This window comes from Ammospiza caudacuta, chromosome 13, assembly GCF_027887145.1.
Source record: "Ammospiza caudacuta isolate bAmmCau1 chromosome 13, bAmmCau1.pri, whole genome shotgun sequence".
Taxonomy (NCBI): domain Eukaryota; kingdom Metazoa; phylum Chordata; class Aves; order Passeriformes; family Passerellidae; genus Ammospiza; species Ammospiza caudacuta.
Window position 1 is genome coordinate 2587757 of NC_080605.1, and position 23234 is coordinate 2610990.

A 23234-nucleotide genomic window follows, 5' to 3' on the forward strand; every position below is an offset into this window, starting at 1 on the left:
TAGAGGCATTTTCACTAACATACAAAAAAAAAAAAAAAGTTTTTTACACAGAGAAAATGGACTTCATTTTCTGTCCCCACTAAAGGATATGTAAAGCTCAGTACAGTAAATACATAATGATGTTTAAAAGGAAGCAGCATCCAAATTATTAAAATTGCACTTGGATTTTCTGTAAATACTAAATAATTTTCAACTGTAATCATCATTTCTACACTCCAAAGATTGACACAATTACAATTAATACTTAGATGGGAAGTAATTATATGGTTCTTACTGCTATATAAATTATACCATTACTGAGTCATATGCACATGATGAGATGTAAGGTAAGCATGCATTTTTTGCTGAGTAGATGACAGTAAATATGTATGTTGCTAAAATGAGACAATTCTTTTGCAGTTCAGCAAGATTTTCAATATTCTCAGTACTATACCCAAAAGAACAAAAATTCACCATTTTGCACTGCAGAACTGCTGGCACGCATTGCTAGAAGGTAAGGCTCTATTTCACATTTGTGTTTTTAACAGAGAGAACTGCTCCTCTCCATAAAGTTTTCATTTCAACAGCAATGGCATGCACAGCACCCTGCAATGAGAGAAACAACCCTCTGCCCCAGCTCAGAGGGGCAGAGATGCACAGAAGTGCCTCAGTCAGGTTTACTGGCAGGGCAGTCGGCAGAGAGGGAAGCACAGGGGGCTCTGTACAGAATGGGATTGCAGAATGGGATTGGCTTCCATCTGCCTTTTGTTTTCTAGTCACTTCTAGTTTTGAAATTTTTAAGTGAATTGTTTTTATACTTGGGTGCTTTGTGAAACCCGCCTTAGCCTTTTTGATCAAGGAGGAGAGTTTGGATGCAGTTGGGTCCAGAAGTGCCCTGCAGGGGAACCAGGCTCTGCTGGGACTTCTCTGTGTGGATCCACCTCTGCCTTCTCTGGTGGCATATGGGAGCCTTCCTTGGTCAGCACTCAGGCTAAGTTTAGCCATAGCCACTGACCTTTGGGGATGGTGGGTGTGCTGTGACACCCAACTGCCCTTTTTCAGCAGAAAAAGGGGTGTCCTGTTCAGCTCGTGCATGGGGACTTACTTCCCCTCAGTACTTCTGCATTTAATATCCTCGGTGTGCAGCTCCAGCTCTAGGTGGCCTGGGGCTTCCTGGGATTTTGCAGTGCTGGGGTTGCACTCCAGCAACCCAGATGCTTTGGGAGCTCTGCCTGTGCAGATAAGTCCTGGCTGCTGTCACAGACACTGCCTGTCCTTTCCAGCTTGGGTCAGGGTGTCACGTCTTAAATTTGTCACTTGAAAATGTGTGCTGACTGCTGACTGGGCTCTTAAAGGCCAGCTGCAATCTGAGCGTGCGCTTTGGAGTGGCCCACTGTGCTGGTGATCCTGGGCTGCTCTCACCTCACGGATCAACTTTCCCCATGGTGGTGGGGACACCGGTGCTATGCCAGCCTTGCAAACAGAGCTTGAGCCGTGCAGCTGTGTGCCAGGAGCAGGGATTGTGCTTTCAGCTGAGGAAATGCTTTGTCCTTTGCAGATCTTTGATCCCCAACTGAGTCATCACCGACTTGATTCAAGATGCCCCCCATCGGAGGCCCTGCAGGATACACTCCTCCTGAAGGAGGATGGGGATGGGCTGTGGTCGTCGGAGCCTTCATTTCCATTGGTTTTTCCTATGCCTTCCCCAAATCTATCACAGTGTTCTTCAAAGAAATTGAGGTCATCTTCAATGCCTCCAGCAGCAAAGTGTCCTGGATCTCCTCCATCATGCTGGCTGTTATGTATGCAGGAGGTAAGTGGGGTGGAGGCAGTGGTACTTGTGCTCCTGCATCACAGCACAAGATGCTACTCTCCTGCTGGGACTGGTGATTCCCACCTGGCTGTGGTGACAACAACCAAAATTTTGCTAACACTTTGAATTCTCTCCTTATCTGAGAGCAAAACCTCCCTTAATGAGTTTTCTTAAAGGAGGCTGCTCAGAAAGTTCCATTTAATGCCCAGAATGCAAAAACCGGGTTAATGTGTCCTCTGCAAAGCTTTAAAATCTTTCCAGAGAATTATGACTTGTGTAATTCTGCCCTTGTCCTTGTTACAGTGAGTTGCAGATGCTGTGTCTACTCCCAGCATCCTCCTGAAGGCCAGGGAGCTGCTCTGCCACATGTGGCAATGTGGCAACTCTGCTCTTAGGGGCACTTTCAGATAAGACATTGATTTTTATTTTTTTTTTTTTTCAATTCAGGGAATAGTGGGCGTATGTAGGCATCTGTCCTCAGTTTCTTGTCAGCACAGTTGTGCTTGGAGTGCACTGAAGCCTCGTGCCACATGTTACTGCTTGCTGGTGCCAAGCAGTGCTGTAGGCAGCTTGTGCTGTTTGAGAATGGTAGTGTGCACTGGAAGTGCAGAGACATGAGCAGAATAAGGCAAACCCACATAAACTAAAACAGCTCCACTCCCTCCCCTGTCCTTCAGAAGCTGCCTTTTGAAGACTTTTAACTCTCTAGCTGAGTCCTTCATGCATGTTTTTATGGGCAAACAGCATGCAGTGTTCCTGGTCTCCAGAGCCTGAGGTCTTGTATGTGCCTGCAAACACAGTCTTGTGCTGGGCTGAAAGAAACACTGTGAGCCTGCTGCTGTGGCCACTTCAGAGGCAAATGGGAGCTTGTCCCTGCTGCCAGTCCCCAGCCGGCAGGTTGCCTGCAGCCTTGTTGGATTTGTGCATCCAAAGGAGCTGACATCAGCTCCCAGCTCAGCACGAGGCTTTTCCTCTGCAGGCTCTGCTTTGTCCTCGCTCAGCTAGCGAAGCGACCAGCACGTTTCCCTGCTCCAATGTTGTAGCAAGCTTGTAAACCCTGTAACTGCCTTAATGAGACCCAATCTGGGCCATTCCTCCTCTCCCAATAGCTCAGAGCTGGTTCTTTTGGGGGCACTGTCTGGAGCTGCCTGGCAGCAGGGGTAAGAGCTCCCTTCTCCAGTACTAGACTAGTGGTTGTCCCCATGTCCCCCTCCCTCCATGATGATTCTGTCCCTCCTGCTTTCACTGAGCTGTAGCCATTAAATTCCAGCAGCTGCTGGTCTTGGTCTGCTTGGTCATATGCTGGTGGAAGGGATGCTGAAAGTACCCCAGATCTACCTGGGTGCATTTTTCCCCCAGAAGGTGTTCAAGTACTGAACAGGCTTCTCAGGACAGTGGCCACAGCCCCAAGGCTGCCAGAGCTCAAGGAGCATTTTGGACAATACTCTCAGGCAGAAGGTGGGATTGTTGGGGTTGTCCTTTGAAGAGCCAGGAGTTGGACTCGATCCTTGAGGATCGCTTCCATCTCAGAACTTTTTATTCATCCCCCAGCTGCTGAAGCACTGGAATTGCTGCTGCCCCATTCATTCCTGCCTGAAACCAGACCCTTTACAGAGTCTGAACTGGAGCAGTCCCAGTGTGCATCCCATTTTCCCTGTCTCCTAGGACACCTGCCTGCTTGGAGGCTGAAAAAGTAGTTCATCCTCTGGAGTAGTAGAATCTCACAGAGCTGGGGCAGCTTCTGTCCTGGCTAGGGCTAGGTGTGAGGAAGCAGCACATTTCCCTCCAGCTGCCCTGTGCAGTCACCATCAGGATGCATGGATGTCATGGTGTCAAATGCTCCTTTGTCAGCCCCATGTTGGGATTAGATTCCATTATTTACGTGTTTTTGGCAGCTTGAGCAATCAAGTTAGATCAGGTAACATTTAGTCAAAAACACTTCCAGTGAATCTAGAAAACAGGTATGGGTATTGTTTTCCTTTAGAAAAGGGGGGGATGAGGAGAATTGCCCCTAGAGTACCTGGCACTGCCCAGCTGCGTGGCTTCCTGCTGATTGCCCTGTGGAGCCTGCTATTTTCAGGGGGACTTCCCGGAAGAAAGGCTGTGGCTGCATTTAGACTCTTCAGGGGCATCACATTTGCGGAGTTCAAGGTTCAGGTTTTGCAAAGTGCTGAGTGCTCTGTGCACCTTGTGATGTGGCAGCTCTCAGGTGCTACTGCTGCCCCCTCTCACAGGACCCAGAGCCATGGCCCATCCCTGGTGGCATTGCACTGGAGCTTCTGGTAGCAGAGAGCAGAATGCTGCGAGGCTGGGAGCAGACTCTGCAGCACCAAGGCTTCTGCAACCTGCTCCAGACTTTGTTTAAACTGGGCAAAAAGGTCAAGTACCGTCCAAGGACCAATGAATAACATGTTGACAACCTCTCTGTCTGTTAATGGCAGAGCAAGGTCTGTTAATATTCAATGGATGTTCATTCAGTGTATTTAAATACATTTTAGTGTCTGTAGAGCATGCTTGGCAGTCTCTTATCACTGCTTGCTTTGGATTAAAGCGCCTGATACTGAAGCACTTAAAAGGGCAATTGGCCCCTGTCTGCATTAGGGATAGCAGTGAAAACAGAAGCACCCCTTCTCCTGGGGCACTGCTGCTTCTCCCCAAGCCCTGAGGAGCTCCACTTGCTCCCAGAGAAGGTGTTTCCTCAGAGCTTCATCTGGTCTTGATCAGAAACCTCTGTCAGGAGATGTGCAGTTGCTTTGTGGCTGAGACCCCAGCTCATGGCGAGTGGGTGGCTGCAAGTAGGGCAGAGCCCCCAGTGCAGCATGAGGCAGGTGGCTTCGGCCTGTCCCAAAGCCCTGTCTCTGGGGGCAGGTGGTGGCTGGGCAGCTCCTCTTTCAGCCCACAGAAGGCAACTTGCTCAGAGAAGTCAAAGCTTTCTGTGCTTCAACAATTTTCTCTCTCTTATGGTTGGTTTAGATTAGATATTTAGGAAGAAATTCTTCCATGAGGATGATGAGGCCCAGGCACAGAGAAGCCTAGAAAAGCTGTGTCTTCTCCATCCCTGGAAATGGCCAAGACTGGGTTAGATTGCAGCAACCTGTTCTAGTAGGAAATGTCCCTGCCCATGGCAAGGAACTGGAACAAGATGATCTTTAAGGTCCCTTCCAACCCAAACCATTTTGTGATTCTCTTGTCTCCAGCTGCCTCTGAACCTTCTGTCCTTTCCCCTTACCCCAGTTCCCTCCCTGGGAGAAACAATGCTGTGTGAAAGCTGGAATCATCTGGCAGTAAAGATGCAGTGTGCTTGTGTGTGTGTTTGGTCTCTCATGCAAAGATAACTCCTCTCTGGTGCATCTCCTTTGTTTGCCCAGGTCCCATCAGCAGCATCCTGGTGAACAAGTATGGCAGCCGGCCCATCATATTGGTAGGCGGCTGCCTTTCCGGCTGTGGGCTGATCGCAGCCTCCTTCTGCAACACGGTGGAGGGGCTCTACTTCTGTATTGGGGTCATAGGGGGTAAGTGACAGCTCTGCCCTTGTGGGGCAGTGAAAGGAGCAACTTCAACCCAGTAATTATTAGTTGATGTCTGAATTTGCATGAGTTCTGGTTCTTGTCACTGCCTGGGTGCCTCTTTAGCTGGCAGCAGGGGCTGACTCCTGCTTATGGCAGCTGGGAAGTGGGTGAGTCAGTTGTTGGAATGGACTGTCTGGGGCACTGGTGGAATCACCATCCCTGGAAGTGTTCAAAAAGCATGTGGATGTCACACTTGGGGCATGGGTTAATGGGGACCTGGCAGTGCTGGGGGGATGGTTGGACTCCATTTTCTTAGAGGACTTTTCTAACCTGAATGATTCCATGATTCTAAGTTGGAAATGGAGCTGTGAACTCCCCAGAAGTAAAACCCCACTTGTCCTACTAGCCCTTCTGCCAGTGCTGCTGGAGGCATCCCAGACTTGAGCCCCTTATCTCTCTCCTGCAGGTCTTGGACTTGCCTTCAACCTGAACCCTGCCTTAACCATGATTGGCAAGTACTTCTTTAAGAGGCGTCCACTGGCCAATGGGCTGGCAATGGCAGGCAGCCCTGTCTTCCTCTCTACCCTGGCACCCCTCAACCAGTTCTTCTTTGGCATATTTGGCTGGCGTGGCAGCTTCCTCATCCTGGGTAGCCTCCTGCTGAACTGCTGCGTGGCTGGATCCCTGATGCGGCCCATAGGTCCCAAGCCAGTTCAGAAGAAAGAGACCAATAAGGAAGCACAGCAGGAGGCTGGGAAAGCGGGGAAAAAGGATGATGGTGACACCAGCACGGACCCCACTGATGGAAAGGCCAAGCAAGAGAAGGGCTCAGTCTTCCAGACAATCAACAAATTCTTGGACCTGACTCTATTCAAACACAGGGGCTTCCTGCTCTATCTGTCAGGCAATGTAATAATGTTCTTCGGGGTGTTTGCTCCCTTGGTCTTCCTCAGCAATTATGCAAAGAGCAAGAAGATTCCTAGTGACTCGGCAGCCTTCCTGCTCTCCATACTGGCCTTTGTGGACATGTTTGCCAGACCTTCCATGGGACTGGTGGCAAACACCAAGTGGGTCAGACCCCGCATCCAATATTTCTTTGCCATTGCTATTATTTACAATGGTGTTTGCCACATCTTGCTCCCCATGTCCCCCAACTATACTGGCTTCTGCATTTATGCTGGCTTCTTTGGCTACGCCTTTGGCTGGCTGAGCTCGGTTCTCTTTGAGACCCTGATGGACCTGGTGGGAGCTCAGCGGTTCTCTAGTGCTGTTGGCCTGGTGACCATCGTGGAGTGCTGCCCTGTTCTTCTGGGACCCCCTGTGCTAGGTAGGATGTGCTGTGCCTGGAGAACTCACTTGAGGGCATGGTTTTAGTGGGGTGGTGCTGGGTTGGTGATTGAACTTTGATCTTAAAGGTCTTTCCCAACCTTAATGATTTTATGGTTCTTTGACTCTGGTGGGTTCCCTTAGTGGTGGTGGGTTCCCTTGAGCCACGGGCAGCCCATGGCACTGGGGCAGTAGTCTGTAGACCACTGAGGAATGGCCAAGGAAGTGGGATCTGAACCTGTGGCACAGGGTAGGGGAGCAGGGAGTAAAGGAATGTGGGACAGGTCCTTGTCTGAATGTGAGGGTGATGGGCTTGGGCTGCTCTTGGGAATATCTCCATGACCTGGAGCTGCTTTGGGGTCTTCTTGCTGAACTGTATACTCTTGTCTTTTAGGGAAACTCAATGACATGTATGGTGACTACAAGTACACATACTGGGCCTGTGGGGTTGTCCTGATCATCGCCGGGACCTACCTCTTCATCGGGATGGGCATCAACTATCGCCTGGTGGCCAAGGAGGAGAAAGCGAAGAAGGAAAGGATGGAGGACGAGACCAACATGGATGAGGCTGGGAAGAAGAAAGAGGAAAAAACTGATGCAGCCTCCTCACCTCAGAAGAATGTCAAAGAGCAGGAGAGCCGCATGTGACGGACCAGTCTTAACCCCAGAGTGTGGGGGAAGTGCTGCTGCCCTGGTGTGGCAGCCAGGGCAGAGCTCCGCTGGTGCTGGGGGGCTGTAAGAAGTGTTTAAACCGGGTGTTCATTTTTAAACAGGCTCTGAATTGTCTTTCCATCTGTGTTAAAGGTAACAGGACTACACATGCAGTATCCTCGTGTGTCCAGGGGCAGGGGGCTTTTATAGTCTGGCTGTTTAACAGTAACATGAATGTACTAATATGTGCCTTACAGTCTCCATATCTAGCTGAATCTGAACGAGCCTTAACTCTAAACTGTGCTTTAGCTCTGTATTCTTCTTGGGTTGGGGGGCGGGGGGATATGTGTGTGTTTTGGGGAGTTTTCTTGTTAAAAAGCCATAAAAAGCAAAAAACGGGATTTGTTGAAGCACAATGGGCTTCAGGGCCGGCCCTGGATGAATACTGCTTCATACACTTCTTACTGCAGGTCCTCTGCAGGGGAGATGCAGGCATGGGGCAAGGTGCTCCTTAACCCTCATGCCCAGTGCCTCCCGGCTCTTTAGGTGGTCTTTAGGCATTTGTTTTGAAAACACTTTAGCTATTGTAGTTCTTTAAAATCGCTGTTTTTGTAGGTGTTCTCTCATGGGATATTCAGGTTGAAGAAAGATGGCTGGGGTTCTTGTTGGGCAGTGTCACCCACTCCAGGGCTTGCCCAAGCCTTCCTTGGGGACTGTTGGAGTCCCCCCTGCCTCCCCACTCTGCCTCAAGAGTGCCTCTTCTCAGCCCAGTGCTAGGTGATGTGAAAAGGGCTCAGGTTGTGCTGCTGGCATTCACGCTGCTGGTGGCTGTGCTGGCCCATCCCGCCCATGGGCTGGGCTTCCACCAGAGCATCCCATCCAGCCAGGTGTTTTGGGTGCCTGGCCTTGGGCAGAGCGGTGAGGTGAGTGGAGATGGTACATCCCTGAGACTTTTTCTGCTTTTGCTCTTTTATCTGTTAGAGAAACCTCTTTTACTTGCTTCTGTTCAACTGAGATCTTAAGGCAGTGGATGCTGAACCTCTCACATCTAGGACACCTAAGAGGGAGGAAAGAATTTGTACATATTTATTTTTTATTTTTTAGTGTTGGAAAATATCTCAACGTACGTGGAGCAGGTAAATGGCTCTCAAGTTCTAGTAATGTTGATCAGAATTCATGTTAAGAGGCTTGAGTTTTTTCAAATAAACTTGTTTTTTTACAATTTACCTATCAGATGTTGAACTTCTTTCTTAGAAGTGAGATTTCTGTGCGCCAGATCGCATAGATTTAGGGTCAATTTTGAGGATAGGGTGAGGGGGGCTGTGGTAGGGCCTGACTCTACACTTGCTGCTCGAGCACCCTGTGGAAGCTGGACACATACTGAGAGGGTGAGATGCCCCCTTCCAGCTGGAAGAGGAGGCTTTGCTCAGCAGTAGGATGGCAACAGCATAGTGTCCTCATGCACTCTAGTTTTAGAAACCTATAAAAAGCCTCAAAACTGCCTTGATTGTGAGGGGGAGGGACGTGCACTTAAAGGTCTGAATAGTGTGCAGATCCTCTTGCTGTTTCCTTCCAAGCTGAGTGGAACCACACCTGTATGGGCCTGAAACTAAATGAGGGGTTAAATGAAGGTGGTCTTGAGGGAGTTGTTCTGGGGTCTCTGAGTCTGTAGCAGCTTCAAGCCCTGAATTGCAACTGCTCTCCTTGCTCTCCCTTGTCTGCAAGGCCCATTTTGCTTTTTTTGGTCTAAATATCTCATAAAGCACCCTGAATTGTTGGGTTTTTTTTTTAAAGACTGTAGATTATTAAGCCAGGGGAGTATTTTGCAAAAGAGGATGTACAGTTACTGAGCTGTGGTATTGCAAAGCCAGGTAATTGTATTTTTATAGATGGGGTGTCTGGTGGACCCCCAGAGAGATGGGCTCACATCACAATAACCAACCTCTGGGAAATTTGCCCTGTTATCCAAGTTTTTGTATCTACAGACAAGGTCCCCTCTGTGTGTGGGGTGGTGTCTGGTGGGATTCAGACAGAGCTGCAGGAGGGCCTGGGCTCTTCTGCCATATCAAACATTGGTGATGCCTGCTGGGAAGAGCATCTGTTCTGTGAAATGCAGAATGTGCTCAGCTCTATTCTGCGGGTCCCTACCTCTTGTGGTCATTGGGGGTCCTGTCTGGGCTGTGTCCACAGCTGACATGGGTGTTCCTGTAGCCAGGGCCACTGGAAGAGGCTCACTTAGCTAGGGCAGGAAGCCAACCTTGCTTCTAAGGAAAAAAGTGTTTAAACAATTTCCTGCTGCTTGGATGTGGCTGGCTGGGAACACTTCAGTAGTAAATCCTGGTTGTTCTCTACTGGTGACCTCCATGCCCTCTCTGGAGCTGGGTGTCCACCCTGTCCTTGTTCCAGGATCTCCTGTGGGACTTGTTCCTCTGATCCAATGCTGTGGAAATGCAGGTAAGAGTGGAAGGTTGGATTGGGAGGAGAAACTTGCTCTGGCCCTGTATTAGGCCAGAAACGAAGTGCCCTGATTGGGGTGGAGCACAGTCCTTGCTATGGCAGGTGTGGCATGTGGGGGGTGCATATATGGGAAAATATATGTTTAATTGTGTTAGGAATTTACGTGTTATTAAGGAAATTATGGGTTGCGGTAATTACATTTAGATATGGACAATACTGGACAAACTAGACTAGTGAAGAGCTTTTTTATTTTCAGCACATCAGTTTCAGGACATTGTTAGACAATGGAGACAGGATGTTAACAGCTCGCTGATCTACAGGGAATGCCCAGGAGGTGTGGCATTACAGCATAGCATAAAACCATCTCAGCTTAGAATTCACCCAATCATACATAGAACAACACATATTGACAAGAATTCTATCTAATCATATGAAACACACGTGATGGTAGGTAAAACAAAGACTGGTTCATAAGAGACAAAGAACAGAGCTCTATTCATGCTAACCTTCTAAAGATACACATTAAATAACCTTGTTACCATCCATAAACTAATTCTACAGAAGCCTATTGTTATTTGTCACATATGCTCTACTGCTTAGGAAACTTTTCTGCTGTATTTACAATACTAACAAAACTTCAATCTAAAACCTATACTTTTTTGACCATTTCCTAAAAACCCTCTAACTTTATAAATTCCAACATGGCACCCCTTCAGGGCACAGCCTCAGGGGCTGCCCCTGTGCCTGCTCCTGGTTCAGCTCTCAGGAGCAGGAGAGCTCTATTTAGTCATGTTATTTCTGCAAGCAAAGTTATCTACAGTGCTGGGAAGTACACGACCTGGGCTCCCAGAGCCTCTCTCAGTGTTATGTACCTGTAAAACAGGAGCTAAAATTAGGCACAGGGATCGAAAAGGAGATGGGAGCCCTGGCTTTACCCATGATGATGGCTGAGTGGACAGTGGATGCCCAAACCAGCCCTTGTGCTCCAGGGCTGCTCTGCAGGCTGAACCCATTGTGCTGCCTAACGGGAGGAGATGGAGATCTGCTGGATGTGGTTCCTTTGCAAAGGACCACAGTACATCCATGGGGACATGTGTGCTTCCCTGCTCCCCGTGCCAGGAGTTGGGAGGAGTGGGAGTATTGCTGGCCAGATTCCCACCATTCTTCCACAGGTTTCCTTTATGTACCTGGCCATGTTGCCTTCCTTCCTCCAGGGACAGCAAAATAAAATTCTCTTCATAGCGAGCAGAATTGAGGAAATACTTGGGAGCTAATTCCCCTGGAGTTTGTTTTCCCAAACATCTGAAGTTGCCGGCCTGGATTGCTCAGCAGCAGCTGGGGGGGTGTGAGGGGCTCCTAGAGGAGCAGGCTGTGCTCCAGCTGCTGGATTGGAACTGCTGCTGGCTGCTGACTGCTGGTGGCAGCCAGGCCTCTTGATGGTGGGAGTGGGATAAGGCAGGCAGACCTCAGCTGTCCTCCCTCTTTTCCCTTCTTCCCTCTGTGAGCCCTCTGAACACAGTGGTTCTGGGCTGGGAGGCCGCTGCTGCCTCTGCTGTGCTGTTGGGCCATCCTCCATTGCCAAATGCACCCCAAACCCATGGCTGCCTTGAGCCCGTTTTCCCCACTCTGTGGGGCCATGGTGCCTGTGGTTCTGCAAGAGGCCTGGCAGGCCTACAGCCCTTCACCGACAGACATTCCCAGCCTCCTGAAACAGAAACAGCCTAATCCTCCCCACAACACATCACAATCCCCTTCCTGGGGAGAGGGGAGCCTGGCTGCAGAGCTCATTCGTGTGACAAGCATGAGGAGGGGATCTGGGTCCCTGCCTGCTCCTGCTCTGCCCAGGGACTTTATTCAGTTGTTTTGGGAGATTTGGGTTATGCTGAGTGTGCATCTCTGTCCAAGCACTCTGGGCCGCTACTCTGCAAACAAACGCTGCTGTTCCCAGCCGCTGCCAAGATGCTGGTGGGGCCCAGCAGGGTGGGCAGCTGCTGGCAAAGGCCGGTCAGACCCATGGCCAGCAGCTGGGGCTGTCTGCCCTGGCTGCGATAGAGGCAGAGAGAATTAGAGAATCATGGACTGGTTTGGGTTGGAAGAGACCTTAAAGCTCATCTCATTCCCCTCCATGACATGGGCAGGGCCACTTTTTCACTAGACCAGGCTGCTACAAGCCCCATCAGCCTGGCTTTGAACACTTCCAAGAAATGGCAGGGTGATCAGTGCCACCCACATTGCTACTGCTAGCTGCCACCTTCCTGCTGCAGGTGGGTGTATGGGGATGACCACAGCTGTGCAGTGCCCATCCTGACTCCCACAGAGGCCTTGAGATGAGCCATGGCTGCAGAGACACTTCCTCCAGCATCACTCAAACCACCCTGCCAGCAGCTGTGCTGACAGGCCCAGTAAGTGCTCTCTGTTAGCCTGATTAAATCAGTCAAAACCTGAGGAGAGATTTTAAATAAATTCACCAGGCTTTGGGTCAGCAAAATGTAAACAAAGTAAAGATGCAGCTCATAGGAATCTGCAAGAAGTGGCTGTTTCTTTACCTCATGGAGCTCAAGGAGAGTGGAAGACATCAGGTCCTCAATCTCTGATGGAGGTCTAAGAACTTTTCAAATACTACCAAGTATGTTTGAAAGCTTCAATGTGTTCAGTAGAGGCTGGAGTGACACCTTTTCTACATGCTGTAAAAAAACCCCCAATTCTACTTCCTAACATGCTTGGACTTTTCTAAAATATCTAGCAGCCCTACACAGGGTTTTCAGAACAGGCTTGTGTTCTTAAGTATTATTTTCTGATGGGGAAATTGAAATTTTCTAGTCTGAATTTAAAGCCATTATCCTGATGAATATAAAAGTAAGATGAAATGGAGGTAAAAATAAAAACCCCCATGGATATTTGAGTCTAGTTATGTAGCACTCTGATTTCACTTTCTTACCTCTCCCTTCCCCAAGAACCATTTCCATCACCCAGCCTGGGGTTTGGGAGCCTGGCAGTAACACAGGGGCACAGTGTGTGCTGCAGTCTGCTGAGAAGACACATGCTCAACATCCCAATTTTCAGGAAATATCGCAGATCTTAATTGCCCTGCAGTTAGTGTGGCTGAGGAAATAGGTTCTTAATTTGTCTGGCTCCAGCAGAAATGTTTTTCAGGTTAACTCAGTAGAGAAAGGGTATTTGATATGAGACATTTAACATATAAGGTAAGCATGCATTTTTTGCTAAGTAGATGACAGTAAATATGTATGTTGCTAAAATGAGACAATTCTTTTGCAGTTCAGCAAGATTTTCAATATTATCAGTACACTATACCCAAAAGAACAAAAATTCACCATTTTGCACTGCAGAACTGCTGGCACCCATTGCTAGAAGGTAAGGCTCTATTTCACATTTGTGTTTTTAACAGAGAGAACTGCTCCTCTCCATAAAGTTTTCATTTCAAGAGTTTGGGGGTAAGCACAGCACCCTGCAATGAGAGAAACAACCCTCTGCCCCAGCTCAGAGGGGCAGAGATGCACAGAAGTGCCTCAGTCAGGTTTACTGGCAGGGCAGTCGGCAGAGAGGGAAGCACAGGGGGCTCTGTGCAGAATGGGATTGCAGAATGGGATTGGCTTCCATCTGCCTGCAGCCCTGCACAGCTGTCCCTGCACTGGAACAGGCTGTGCCTGCAGCCCTGCACAGCTGTCACTGCCCTGGGCTGGCCGTGCCTGCAGCCCTGCACAGCTGTCCCTGCACTGGAACAGGGCCAGGCTCTGGGACCTGCTGCCCTTGGGCTGCTCCTGGGGAGGGCTGGGCAATCTGATGAACCCACAGCAGAAGGCAAAGGGGATTTTTTCCCTGAAATTTAAGCTCTTCCAAGTTACATGGTGTAACTTGGAGTCCCAGGCTCTTCTGCAGACAGGCACAGAGGGCTTTTCACACGTGGCAGACAAGTCCAGTTACTGATGCTCAGTTTCTCTGCACAGATGGAAACCCTTTGCTGTGGCTTTTCACCTTTCTAACAGGGATTTCCTGCCCTTCCACCAACTCTGTATCTGTGATTTACAAAACAAGCTGACTAAGTAGACTTCTGATGAGAATGGGAGATTTACATATTGCCTCATGTTAGCAATACATTGGTAAAATTGTAGAAGACTAATCCAAGTCTTTCTTTCTTCCTTCAGTTACAGTGAAGTGTCCCTGGCACTGTGCTCTGGGTTTGGCAGCATTTCTCACACACATCTGCCTGCTCCCTCTGGTGGTGTGGGCCCTTCCATAAATTCCTGTCATCCTGTTATCACAGAATAATCCAAATAACCCCAGCTGGCTGTCAACGGATATGGGAGCCAAAACATCCACATCCAACTGTAGCATTTTTCTGAGTTACCACTGAATACCTGGGGTTTGTGGTTCATTACAAACATATATAATTAAATAACAAACTGTGAATTGAAGGCAGAGTGTGCTTCCTTCTGTGATATCTTACCACCATCACTTGCAGGAGTGGTTTAGCATTTTCTGCTCTTGTTAATCTTTTCAACTGAGTGAAATCCAACAAACATGGAGGGGGAACATAAATCCAAATATAACGTAAATGCAGACAGACAGCCCCAGACAGAATAAATTAGCTGTAAAACACTACAGAGAGACATTTGCAGCTCTGAAGCTGCTGGAGCAGCTTAGGATGCCACTACTGCTGGTGTTGAAATTCCTTGTGATGATGCAGTAAGGACATGCTTTCATTTCTTGAAAATATTGCAGATCTTAGATAAGTCTCAGCAAAGTTGGCAGAGTGATGTTGCTCTTGAGAAATTAATCTCTTGCTGTCAGATATTATCCTAAACCCTTGCATGATTTTAATACCAGGGCTAAAACCCAGGCTTAACACAGGCCTTTGCTTTATTACATGGGTGAAATCAGAGAGAAAACTGGACATGCTATTTCTTGCTACATGATAACAACCCTGTACTTCTGTAGTCCTCTCTTCTGCTTTAATTTTTAGTATACTGATCTTATACAGAACTTTTAGTAAAGAACACACACATATTTGGGTTGGCTTCTGTGCTTTTTATTTTACATCTCCGGTACCACCCACGACTGAGCAACTGCTGAGGAAGCAGCTCTGTGCTTCAGTCTCTTACATTTGGATTTTACCTTTGTCAGAGGCCACAGGAACAAGCACTGGAGCAGTCAAGTCCCTCCTGCTCTGGGGGACAAGTCAGTGTCCAAGCTCAAGAGGGGCAGAGTCAAATTACTGAAGTCAGGACACTGAAAATGACAACTTATCACCAAGGGAAAATATGAAAATAGGAAAAATAGGCCAATCACTCCAGAAATATTCAAACAGATAATTTTTTAGCACAGCAAGGTGAGTAAAGATGTATTTCCTGAATGGAAACCACATCCAACTGATCTAAGTGGTTTTGGTACAGTCTGACAAATTATTCCCTTCCTTACCCTACAGAAATAATTTCTATGTGAAATTATGGCCATAGACTTCTGTGAAATAAAATAACAATCATCATATGAGAGAATATTTATCAATTTGTGAAGTCATACAGGAGCACAACATCATGGTGGCCACAGGTGGTGACTTGAAAATTCAGATTCCAAAAAATCAAGGTCAGAAAAGCACCTGGATCACAGGTGTGTGTTCCAGCTGCTGGATCCAGCCAGTGCAGGGCAGTTAGCCCACAGCACAGATCCCATTTAACCCCAGGGCAGGGCAGGGCAGGCACAAACCTCTCGCAGCCAGACATTACCAGCAGCGAGGGGTCTGAGGGCTAACCAACACACAATTTGTGACCAATGACTGCCTATACCTCTGTTAAAATGTGCAATGTAAACTTTTGATGACCAGGGAGCTTTTGGTGGGTCACCAGGAGCTCCCTGCTTCGTGCAAACCAGGCTAGAGTACAGAAACACCGCCCGGCGGTGTAAGAATTGGCTCTGCGCACCGGGGAGCCACCGACATCTCGGGACATTCCCGAGACACGCAGAGACATCCCAGGACATTCCCCTCCCCTCACCGCCCCTGTCGCGACAAGCCCCGCCCCGCGCCGTGCGCAGCCCGAGCCCTCACCGCCCTCCCGCCTTTCACTTTCGATTCGCGTGGCTCCGCCCCCCCGCCCCTCCCACTGACAAGTGGGAGAACCAATGGCCGCCCGGCACGCGGGCGGTGCCGGCCAATGGCGGCGCGGGGCGGGCCGCGGGGCGGGCCCGGCGCCATGGCGGAGCCGGCGCTGCTGAGGGAGTACGTGTCGCACCTGGCGGCCCGCGCGGCGCAGGGACAGCTCGCGGCCTGCGCCGACCCCACGCTCAAGGCCCGGGCGCGGCGGCTGCTGGGCCCGGGGCGCCGCGGGGCCCTGGACGTGCGCGGCGTGGCCGAGCGCTGCCGGCGGGCGCGGGGCGGCCGCGCCCTGCGCGACCTCCTCAAGGCGCTGGAGCTGCTGGAGCTGCTCTGCGTCAACCTCCTGCTGTGCCCTTGGCGCCGGGAGATCCGCTCCCTCAAGGTACCGCACTGCCGCCCGACCCCCGGGCTGCGAGGCCGCTTCTCCGGCCGGGGCTTGGCAGCGGCACCGGGACGTGGGAGCGGGGTCGGGGGCACATCCAGCTCGGGATAGCAAGCAGGGCCAGGGGTACGTCCAGCTCGGGGCAGGGAGCGGGGCCAGGGGCACATCCTGCTCGGGGCAGGGAGCGGGGTGTGGGGTGAGCAGGGCCAGGGGCACATCCTGCTTGGGGCAGGGAGCGGGGTATGGGCACATCCAGCTCGGGGTGAGCAGGGCCAGGGGCACATCCAGGTCGGAGTGAGCGGGGTATGGGCACATCCAGCTCGGGGTGAGCAGGGCCAGGGGCACATCCAGCTCGGGGTGAGCAGGGCCAGGGGCACATCCAGCTCGGGGTGAGCAGGGCCAGGGGCACATCCAGCTCGGGGTGAGCGGGGTCAGGAGCAGATCCAGCCCGGGCCAGGGTGCCCAGCACGGTGCACGGCTGCTCAGGGGTGTTCATTGGCCTTCACTGGCCGTGTCCTCGCTGAGGCCCTGAGTGCTGAGCAGCTGCGGGGTCGGCAGTGCAGCCCCTCGCTGTGGTGAGGCAGCAGGGAAGGTAAAAGCCATCCCGCAAGGCTTTGCCGTCCATCGCGTTAAGCTGTGAGCAGGTGTGCCCATAAGCAGGGGTGTTTTGGCCGTGGCCGTGTGCGGTGGCTCGGTGCCCCCGGCCAGGTGAGCCAGTGCCGCTCTGGTCCCTGATCCCAGCTCAGGCTGCAGCGGGCAGGGACAGCCCCTGGGAAAGAGGAATTGCTGCTGCTGCTTTTTGCAGCCGGGTGCTCACGGTTACCCCGCTTCCCCAGCACACTGAGCACGTCTCATTGCCCAGAGGACACAGACATCTTCACACATCCCAGTTTTAAACAGACTCCCCAGACACCCAAATGCAAACTTACTGCCCTTGCTTTGACAACAGGTGCTGGTGAGAAAAAGCCATTTCTTTGATTCTTCCTGCACTTAGGTCTCACCTGTGGATTTTCAAACAGCTGTAAATTCCTGTTCTTTTCATTCATCTCCCTAAAACAGGGCAGAGCATCAGATAGTCAGGTCTACACTTGGTGGGTTCAGCTTTTCCTAACACAAGGATCCTAGGCTGCATTAAAATTAAACTTTGAAGACCACTGTGGGCAACCCAAGGTGTAAGACAGCCTGCTGCAGGCCTGAAATAATTCTACCACAAGGCACAAGTTGGGGAAAAACCAGTACCTTGTGCATGTAGAGGTTTGACTAAAGCTACTGAACTACATGGAACAGTATTTCCCATGTCCTGCCCCTCACCTGCTCTGATGTCCCTGCAGTGCCTGCAGCTGCCCCCCTCCAGAAGGAGCAGGAGGTGGGGAGTGCAGGGCACTGTTATCAGATTTATCTGAGGATTACACTGTGCCCGTTCTGGGGGTCAGTTTTGTTCTCCTGAATCTCCTCCTTGTGACACCAATGCTCAGGGCTCAGCCTTGCTCTGGCCCAAGCTGAGCAGCCTGAAAACAAGGTTCCCCACTTCTGGAAAGCCTGGCCTTGCATTCCCACCTGTGTTCTGTTCTGACTGGCCAGGAGTTGGTCATGCCCAGCTCACAATAGTCTCTCCTGTCACAGGGTTTCTGACAAAAACAAAAACCACTTCCATGTTACAGTCTAGGCCTCGTGCCTGGGGTAGCTCTAAAATCATGCAAACATTGAACAGTTTTTTGAGTTGTTGCACAGCATTTTATTGGTGCTTGTGCAAAGAGAGGTGTTTGAACAATACTTCTGTTAGAACAGTCTCTCTTCAGCTGCTTTTTAAAAATGGCCGTTTAATTCAAGGGTAGCAAAGTTCACAGCAGGAGTCTGAACCATGGAAAAAGAAAATGTTACAGACTTGTCCCCATTTCAGAAATGGGATTCACAGTGAGTGCGTCATGTCTATTTCTTTAGGAAAAGACCTCAGTGATTCATTCTATGAATCTCAGTTTGTTTCAAAGCTTAGGTTCAGTAGAACACAAAAGGTTTATTTCTGAGTTTCTCTACTTTGACTAAAATGATTTCCTTATTATTTCCTTATTTTTGAATACTGGCACTCTTAGCCAAGACCCCAGCAGGTTTAAAGTGGCACAACTTCACTGGAACTGATGTGCTGTAGCAGAGCCACCATGCTGGAGAGGCTTTTAGAAAAGGCTCACTCACTGCAATTCAAAACTCTGACTGGTAGAACACAGCTTTGTGAAAGCTGTAAGCAAATCTTGAAGTATTTGTGATCTTTAGGAAATCAGCTGTTTCACATTTCCCTGCACCCTTTCCCCCAGTGTTCACCAGCTTTTCCATGTTGTGTTCTGTTCCAGACTTTCACTGGGAATTTTGTCTACTACATCCAGCCAGTGCTCCCAGAGGACATTGTGAAAGCAGTCCTGGAGAAAATCGGCTATGTTGCAACTACAGCAACAGAGTTTTCACTTGTCAAAAAGAGAAACAATGAGGAAACGAAGCAGACTGCATTTGAGATATTCCTGGCAAGAATCGAGTGTGAGGCCATCCTGGAGATGGCAAATGAAGAAGCACGTGGCAGTCTGGAGGAGAGCCTGCAGCAGGGAACACAAACACGACAGCATGGAGGAGAGGAGGATGAGGAGCATCACACACCCCAGAGAGGGGACACTGGAAGTCTGGAAGATGAAGGGAGCAGTGAGACACCTCTGTGCCCTGTCCCCCAGCAGAAGGGTTCGGTTCCCTGTGCTGCATCCCGTGGAGCTGCTGGGAATGTGAGGATCCCAGGGGACGTGGCTCAGTCAGCAGCTGCTGCATCCCCCAGCAGCCTCCAGCAGCCCCAGAGGCAAAGCGCGGACACCCTGCCGGGGAAGGGCTCGGACAGCGAGGACTTCCTGAGCAGGTACAGTGACATTGTCATAGCACAGACACCCATCTTCAGTGAGAGCCTCTCCCCCAGGGCCTTGGGGCAGGAGCCCAGGGCCAGGCTGGCTGAGGAGCGTGCCTTGGCACGGGCACTGGGGCCTCTGTCCCCAGGAGCCAGCGGCCCCCCAGCCTTTGCCATGTTTGCTGACGGCGCCTGTGACAGCAAAACCACCTTGGAGTTTGAAGCTCCAGGAGTCCCAGAAGGATCAATTGAAGCAGAAATTAATGATGCCATAAATTGCATAGACCCAGCCCCTGGTGATGAGCCCTCTGAGCTGAAGTCTCTGCCCTACAAGGACTTTGCCCAAAACTGCGGCGTGCCCAGGGAAGAGGACATTTGTGAGCTGTCTTTAACCTTCACAGAACTGCAGATCAAGGATGCTCAGGAAGAACTTATGTATCCAGTAGAGGAAAGTGGCCAGCCTGGGGCAGGAACAAGTGACAGGCACGTTAGAGAATGCAGTTGCTCCCAAATAAAACATACATACCTGCCTGATGCTGACCTGCACAAGAGAGCACTGTCACACCCTGAGCCACCTTCAGGTCTGTGCTGCACTGCTGGGCACACAGAGGATGCCACTGCTGGTTCTGACAGCAAGAGACTGTTCATGGATCCTGCTAAGGGACACCCGGCTTCTGAGTGCTTCAGGCACGTCAGAGAGCCCCCCAACCTCACCTACATCCCCCCCCAGAGCATGGATGTGCAGCCCTGCCAGGGGCAGCCTGCAGGGGCCTCTGCTGGAGGCAGGGGAGGGAGGCTGGAGCACAGCAGCTCCCAAGAGACTGACGGCCAGGAGCCCTATGTCATCATTGACAGCACCGAGCAGGCAGCGCTGAGCCAGCACACCTGAGGCTGTCACCCCCTGGGGGACTGTCCCCTCACCTGTGGCCTTGATCCCATTGGCAGCGAGATGATTTGCTCTGTCACAACAATTCTGAAAAAACCCAAACCACATCCCTGCCTTGGGATAGTAAATAGCAGGAGTTACACAAATTCCTGATGGTTCCTTTTGCAAGGAAACCTGAATGGTCACCTTTTTAAAGGGTAGGCAAACTTCTATACGTTTAAATCCATTTAATTCATCAGTCAGATTCCTTCTGGCTGTTCTTAATGCCAGACAGCTTTCTCCAGCTGGGCATCCTGCTTCTCTTTTTTCCCTCACAGACCTATTCCTGGAATACTCTTCCAGCACGAGGTAAATTCTGCTAAACTGGAAGAAGTTTAGAAATGCCTTACTGGACTGTACTCCTTAACTCTGCATTCCTTTGAAGCTGTGTCTGAGCTAATCTTCCTCCTGACTTCAGCTGAAAACAGGTTTAGAAAGTTTGGTAACATTCCTTTAGCTTTACAGAGGGAAACAGCTCTGTGAGCAAACACTTGGTTTTGTAGAGACATTGACCTGTGTTACAGATTTTATATCTAACCAATATATAACCATTTGTTACCAAAGTATTTTGTGGCCACCACCACAATTTCCAGGAGAAGCCTTGAGCACTGGAACTGTTCACTGCACCAGCAGAGAGAGGTCCAGCTACAGCTGCCATTTCCCTTGCCCCTGCTCCTGACATTTAATTCTGCACAGAATTTTTCTGCAGGCTGGTTCATCTCACTGAAATGAAGAGGGAAAAAAATCTCATTCTTCACCATTTTAATGGCAGGAAAAAAAAATCTGCTCAGAGATGATCCCAGTGAGCAGCAGAGGCAGGACCAGGGATGTCCTGCAGGTGGGAGTGCTGTGTGGAAAGCTCAGGATGTTGGATCAGCTGGAAGCTGGGATCCCAGCACTGAGAGCCTGTGTCACACAGCTCTGAACTCCTTTAGGAGAGCACATTGCTGCTGGGCTTGGGCACAGTCTGCAGTGCTATTGGTACAAATTCCTCCAAGGGCTGTCAGAGCCTGGTGCCCAGCAGCAGGACAAAGAGCAATGGCCATAACCTAAAACACAGAAAAATTCACCCCAACATGAGGAAAAATTTGTTTTCCTGGAGGGGGCAGAGCCCTGGAGCTGATGCCCAGGGAGGCTGTGGAATCTCCCTCTCTGGGACATTCCAAACCTACCTGGACATGTTCCTGTGTCACCTGCTCGAGGTGACTGTCGTGGTTTGAGAGGAAGTGAGGTTTTGGGATGCTGTGGTCAAACCAATAGGTGCTCAGATTTGAATATTGGCACCTGGTGTGGCCACTCACTTGCTCTCAAACCACAATAGTGACCCTGCCTGGGCAGGGCTTGGACTGGGTGACCTCCAGAGCTCCCTTCCAACCCTAAAAATTCTGGGATTCTATGATGCACTTGTTACCTAGAAAAACACTTCAATACTGCTTCAGGTAGCTATTTCAGCACACTGAAATGTGTGCTGGCTTGGGCTGGGGTAGAGTTAATTTTCTTCACAGTGGCTAATATGGAGTTCAGTTCTAAATGCTAGAAAATGCCTTTCTTGTACAGTTAAAATATTAGCTGACACTACTTTTGTATTAATTGCTTATAATTGACTTTCATCCCAGAAAAAAATCAGAGGAGCACACATGGATTAGACTAGAAAAACCTCAGGAACTAAAACATAAAGATTTGCTTTTTGAAGAACTAATGGTTGAAATTCTGTCACCCCCTGATTCCAGCAGTGTAGGAGAAACAGAATTTGCTCAAGGTAACACCAGGGGACAGGACAGAGCCTTCAGCTCTGGGTGTGGTGTGAGAAATGAGTGTTAGGAACAAAGAGCATTCACAGGGCTGTGTCTGACAAGTAACAGTGCCATCCTTTGGGTGTAAGATTCTCTGTACTAAACCATAAAGTGACATTTTCTGTGCTCTGCAAAATGTATGTCTGTAGTGAAATTAGAATTAAGAACAAACTGCAGATGACTGAACTTCAAACATATAGAACCATTTCCAAAGAAATTGTTCTTTTGGACTCTCAGAGAAGTAAAAGTTTTGAAAGTTTAACAGAAGGTATCAAGAATAGCTGGTATCCCCCTACAATGAAGCTGCAAGAAGTAAGAGAATTATTTAGCATACAAAATCTTACTTTTAAGCTGGAATTTTAAAGGTTTACAACAGAGCAGTAGAATGGCATTCCTGGGATCACAAGCTTTAGTACCAGCTTAGTACTTCACTAGGAAATGCTCTCTCTGTGCATTTATTAAGTTGCATTTAAAACTTACATTATTTAGAAAAGAAGCAGCTGATCAGGTGGGGATTACAGGACAGGAGCTGCAGTTCCTGGCTGCGTGTGGTTCTTCCAGTGCAATGGGTTTTAGGCAAACCACAGCCCTACAGAAGCAGCACCATCAGATATTGTTGAAAAGCCTCATAACTGAATGTTTCTATCCTGCACAAAGTGCCTGACAAACGTCTGTACAAAGTGATCAGAGTGCTGTTAAAGCCTTGCATCTAAACCAACCAAAACCAATAGGGGAAAACACATTCTGTACTTGTGGGATCACTCCCTAAAACTGCCCAGGAAATCATTGTGAGAGCAGTGTGTGTGCTGCAGGGAGAGGATTCCCCCGAGGGCAGCACCCACAGGGTAAAGCACAAGTGAAGGGCAACTCAGCAGTTTGACAGGGCCAAGAATGAAACCCCCACTGCTTTTCTGTACTCTCCAAGTACTTACAGGTCATAATAAACTGATCATGGCATAAACCCCCAAAAAACGGTGTTTTTCTTTATAAAAAGAAGTAAAATCAAAGAATGCAAACCAGTTAAGAAACCAATTAATTCTAGGATGTTTTTAGAACCATTTGAAAAGAATAACAAACAGTCCCATGCACCCTGTATTTTCACTGTTCCTCAGCTCAGCCAGAGCAGGGCTGGGATTCTCATGAACACAAATAAAATAGGCTCTCTATAAAAGCCAGCTGAAAAAAAACCCTCAGGGCCATTCTGCAATCGCTTACAAAATTTTTTTTTGCACTGAATTCAGTGGGACTACCAGTGCACAGCTCTCTTCAGAACTAAGCTATATTGTAATGTCCTGTAGAGCAGAAAGAACTTCCTGAATTCAATGAAGTTGCATTCATGTGGGCAGGATTAGAGCAAAACCTTTCAAACTGGCAAGATCTGCATAACAAAGCTATTTTGACTAGATGCACTTCAT

General features: G+C 49.5%; 2 protein-coding genes across 2 annotated transcripts; both read left to right on the forward strand.

Moving 5' to 3' along the window:
- Window positions 1–1578: 1578 nt before the first annotated feature.
- Window positions 1579–8457, forward strand: LOC131563418 (monocarboxylate transporter 1-like). Its single transcript, XM_058813460.1, has 4 exons — window positions 1579–1792; window positions 5161–5304; window positions 5768–6628; window positions 7022–8457. Exons 1-4 carry the CDS (start codon window positions 1579–1581, stop codon window positions 7273–7275), a joined length of 1473 nt encoding a protein of 490 aa, XP_058669443.1. The 3' UTR covers window positions 7276–8457.
- A 7445-nt stretch (window positions 8458–15902) lies between these two features.
- On the forward strand, window positions 15903–22791 carry LOC131563688 (spermatogenesis-associated protein 2-like protein). The gene is made up of 2 exons (XM_058813805.1): window positions 15903–16226; window positions 18572–22791. Exons 1-2 carry the CDS (start codon window positions 15903–15905, stop codon window positions 19988–19990), a joined length of 1743 nt encoding a protein of 580 aa, XP_058669788.1. The 3' UTR covers window positions 19991–22791.
- The last annotated feature ends 443 nt before the right edge of the window (window positions 22792–23234 follow it).